The sequence below is a fragment of the Acanthisitta chloris genome, unplaced genomic scaffold (genome assembly GCF_000695815.1).
Source record: "Acanthisitta chloris isolate BGI_N310 unplaced genomic scaffold, ASM69581v1 scaffold11824, whole genome shotgun sequence".
Classification (NCBI taxonomy): domain Eukaryota; kingdom Metazoa; phylum Chordata; class Aves; order Passeriformes; family Acanthisittidae; genus Acanthisitta; species Acanthisitta chloris.
Window position 1 is genome coordinate 83,648 of NW_008671024.1, and position 3,226 is coordinate 86,873.

The window sequence follows — 3,226 nt, forward strand, 5'->3', positions numbered from 1 at the left end:
GACTGGAATGCCATGTACAAATAAATGGCAAACACACTTCCTACTGTTTTACATAAAATTTCATAAGAAGCATTATCAGGTCCTTTAAACCAAATCTTATTGATTACAGGTGGAAATGAAGAAGCCAGTGCGAAACAAAGTCTGTGGACATGTTTATGAAGAAGATGCCATTCTAAAAATTATCCAGACTCGAAAGCAGCAAAAGAAAAAAGTCCGGTAAGCTAACAAGAACGTGTGGAAAAGCTATTTGCTTTGCTGTGTAAGTGGAATTTTACTCCACTTGTTCTAGGAAATGTATTTGGATTGGCAAGGCTGCAGGAAGTAATACCTCAATGTCTGCCCAAGTCACAGTCTCCTCATTAGTACTGTACACGTGAAGGAGCTTTTCTTTTTAATGAAAATAACGTGTAAGGAAATATTCAGGAATTGTGTGGGGGACCTACAGCTACTTGTGGTACCTGCACAGCAGAAGGAAAGAGATTTTGTATAGCCAGGAACGACAAAGAGAAACTTCAGCTTCCTAAAATTTACTTGCTGATTTTGTTCCCACTGCTTATGTAGCAAGTCCTGAAGTTAATGACCAAAAAAATCTCCTCTGTGTACCCTCTGCAGTTATATCCTAATACAACTGAGAAATAGCAAAACACGAGTGTTAAAGTGAGAAATATTAAAACACAAATTTTTAAGTAGCACAGAATTTAAGAATGATCAGACAGAGCTTTAAGAGTGATAAGACAGTGCAGATTGTGCAGTTCCTATGTTGCAGTTTCTATATTCCTCTAACAACTATGATGCGGTAAAAGAATTAATTCTTTATATCATCAAAGCAGCCTGCCACTTTCCACAGGGGACATATGTTTTTCAATTAAAAGATGAAACAGTTGAACTTTTAAACCTGGAATTATCCCCAGTAAGTTTCAAAATCAAGATTATTTTGATTCAAGGGAAAAAAAGAAAAGATAATAAAAGGGGTTCTAATACACTTTTTAGAGCAAGTTGAGAGAATATCTCATTTCATCATTGATTTCACATATGGGTTTACACCATATATGCTAGAGCCTCATGCTTTGGGGCTGATGACCTCATGGAAACTTACTATTTGTGGACTTTTTAATAAATGTGCAGTTTGCACATACTCAGGAAGGTCTGTCAGGGACCAGCAACCTGATTTCCCCAAAGATAATGCCACAGGCAGCTTATTTCCTCCATCTGTTGCTCTGGCATTTGTTAGACTCTGCATAGTCCTCCATGGGGGATACAAAGGTGGAGCAGGAGTTTTTATGCCATGCTCCTTCCCAGCTACAGGAAAGCACTGCTATAAATTCAAGCATCATTTGGGATGTCCAGCCACTACCTTACTGTAAAGACAGCTTGAAGGACAAGATGGAAGTACCTTGCTTGTGTTACAAGGTCTAGGGAGAAGAAGTGGAATGGGTGCAATGTCCTGGGAATAACTAGAAAACCAGCAACACAGATGGAGAGAAACTTGGCTGGAAAAATGAACAGGAGCTGGGAAATAGCTCACAAGCTGGAGAGAAGACAGCGAGTGTTCTGGAGGATAGCGAGAGGTTAGGACACGTGCTCAACAGCCCAAAACCACGACAGAAATACCTTCTGCAGTATGGAACTGAGTTTAGTATGTTCATATCTAAATATTTGTGTTGTTAAATCCATCAGGATAATGTTATGGTAGGAGAGATTGTTGCAGTGGATCAAAATTTTCAGCACTGCTGGAAAACAAATAGGGTCACGTGATTAAATTTTACTTTACCTTTTAAAAATAAAAGACTAGAGAAAGTCTAGAGTTAAAAAAATCATGTAAGCTGCACAATAGCTAGCTTTAAGAGCTACCTTATACTGAAACTGAAGTTATCTGTGCAGTCTGAACACTGGCAGTTCTTATTATTGGACTTGTAGCTTACCATTTTTACAGCAGTTATCCCACTGTGCTAGAAAAGCACACACATGGCAATACCTTGGCTTCACTGTAACTAAATTAAGAAGGACTACTTGGTTTTCACTGCCCTGTCTCACTGACCTGCTGTAATTTTAAACTGTGGTCACTTTTGAAAAAACATCATCTGCTGTGGTGGGAAGACCGGCCAGTTGATGCAACAAGATCTGCATTTGAGTACCCCACAGCTACTCGGCTGTGCTCCTGCCAGCAATATCATGTAAGAGCAGGTGTCCCGACAGAGCCGGCTCACTGTCCTGACTCTGAAATCAAAGCTGTTGCTCACTCTGGAGACACAGAATGGCTGTTTCCTCACAAGTACCTTCCTGTTTGAATCCCTGGGATCCCTTCGGTGCCCTTGGCAGTGCACTAGCTGCATGTCAGCCCTGCAGCTGACGTACACACAGCCACCGGTGCTGTGCTGATAGACCTGTCATACACTCCTTTAGGCAACTCTTACGTCTCTTGGTTTGCTCAGTATTTTCCACTGCCTGGAAGGACATGCTAATACTTTATGCTTACAGGAAATGTGGGAAGCTTTCTGAGCACTTGTTATTCATTAATCTGGCAAGCTATTGCTGTATTCAGGTGATAAATGGGAAAACTGAGGCACAGAGCAATTAAATGACTGATCTATGACAAACACAGTAAGCTGTGGACAAATCTGGAGTAAAAGTTATGAGTACTGAGTGTAAATAAGTTCAGTGCCTCAGACAAAAGTTACTCCTAAGAAAGGAAAAATTCAGGAAAAGTGTTATTTCTGACTACAGGTACCATCTGTGTATGTTTGGGCCACTGCCAAAGGAAAATGATCTTTGGTCCCTGGTTATCTTTCAGCCTGCTGTCTTTATCTGGCTGTTTCGACTAGGTGTAAGACATTTTGTATTTGATTATCATCTTGGGGCTGTTAATTTGACCCCATTTCTCCTTTCTGAGCTTTCTCAGTTCATAAAAGGTCAGGTTGATTTTTACACTAACTAGATAGTCCACTGATTCACCAGTCAGTGTTTGCAAGTCTCATTCTATCTGTTTCCCTTGAAAATAATTTCCCTGTTTATCTGTCAGTGAAGATTATACTTCTCCACTGCAGATTACTAAAGTAAGAAGTAGTTACCTGCAGTTTATAGGGGGCTGCAAAGAGAGAAAGCAACACAGAGAGGTGTCCATGCAATGTTGGTATCACTGCTGATGTAGGCATGAAGCAAGAAAGTGATCTACAGGTGAGAGGCTCCATCTCTCACTGTGCTCCTCCTTTCCTTTCCTTTCCTTTCC

General features: G+C 40.5%; 1 protein-coding gene across 1 annotated transcript in view; it reads left to right on the forward strand.

The window, feature by feature from the left end:
- NSMCE2 (non-SMC element 2, MMS21 homolog (S. cerevisiae)) overlaps window positions 1-216 on the forward strand; it is a gene marked incomplete at both ends in the record, with an annotated part of 65,949 nt that extends 65,733 nt beyond the window's left edge. Inside the window, one exon of the mRNA XM_009073930.1 lies at window positions 110-216. Coding sequence (XP_009072178.1) covers window positions 110-216 — 107 coding nt within the window. The remainder of the gene's footprint in view (window positions 1-109) is intronic.
- Between the last annotated feature and the right edge of the window lie 3,010 nt (window positions 217-3,226).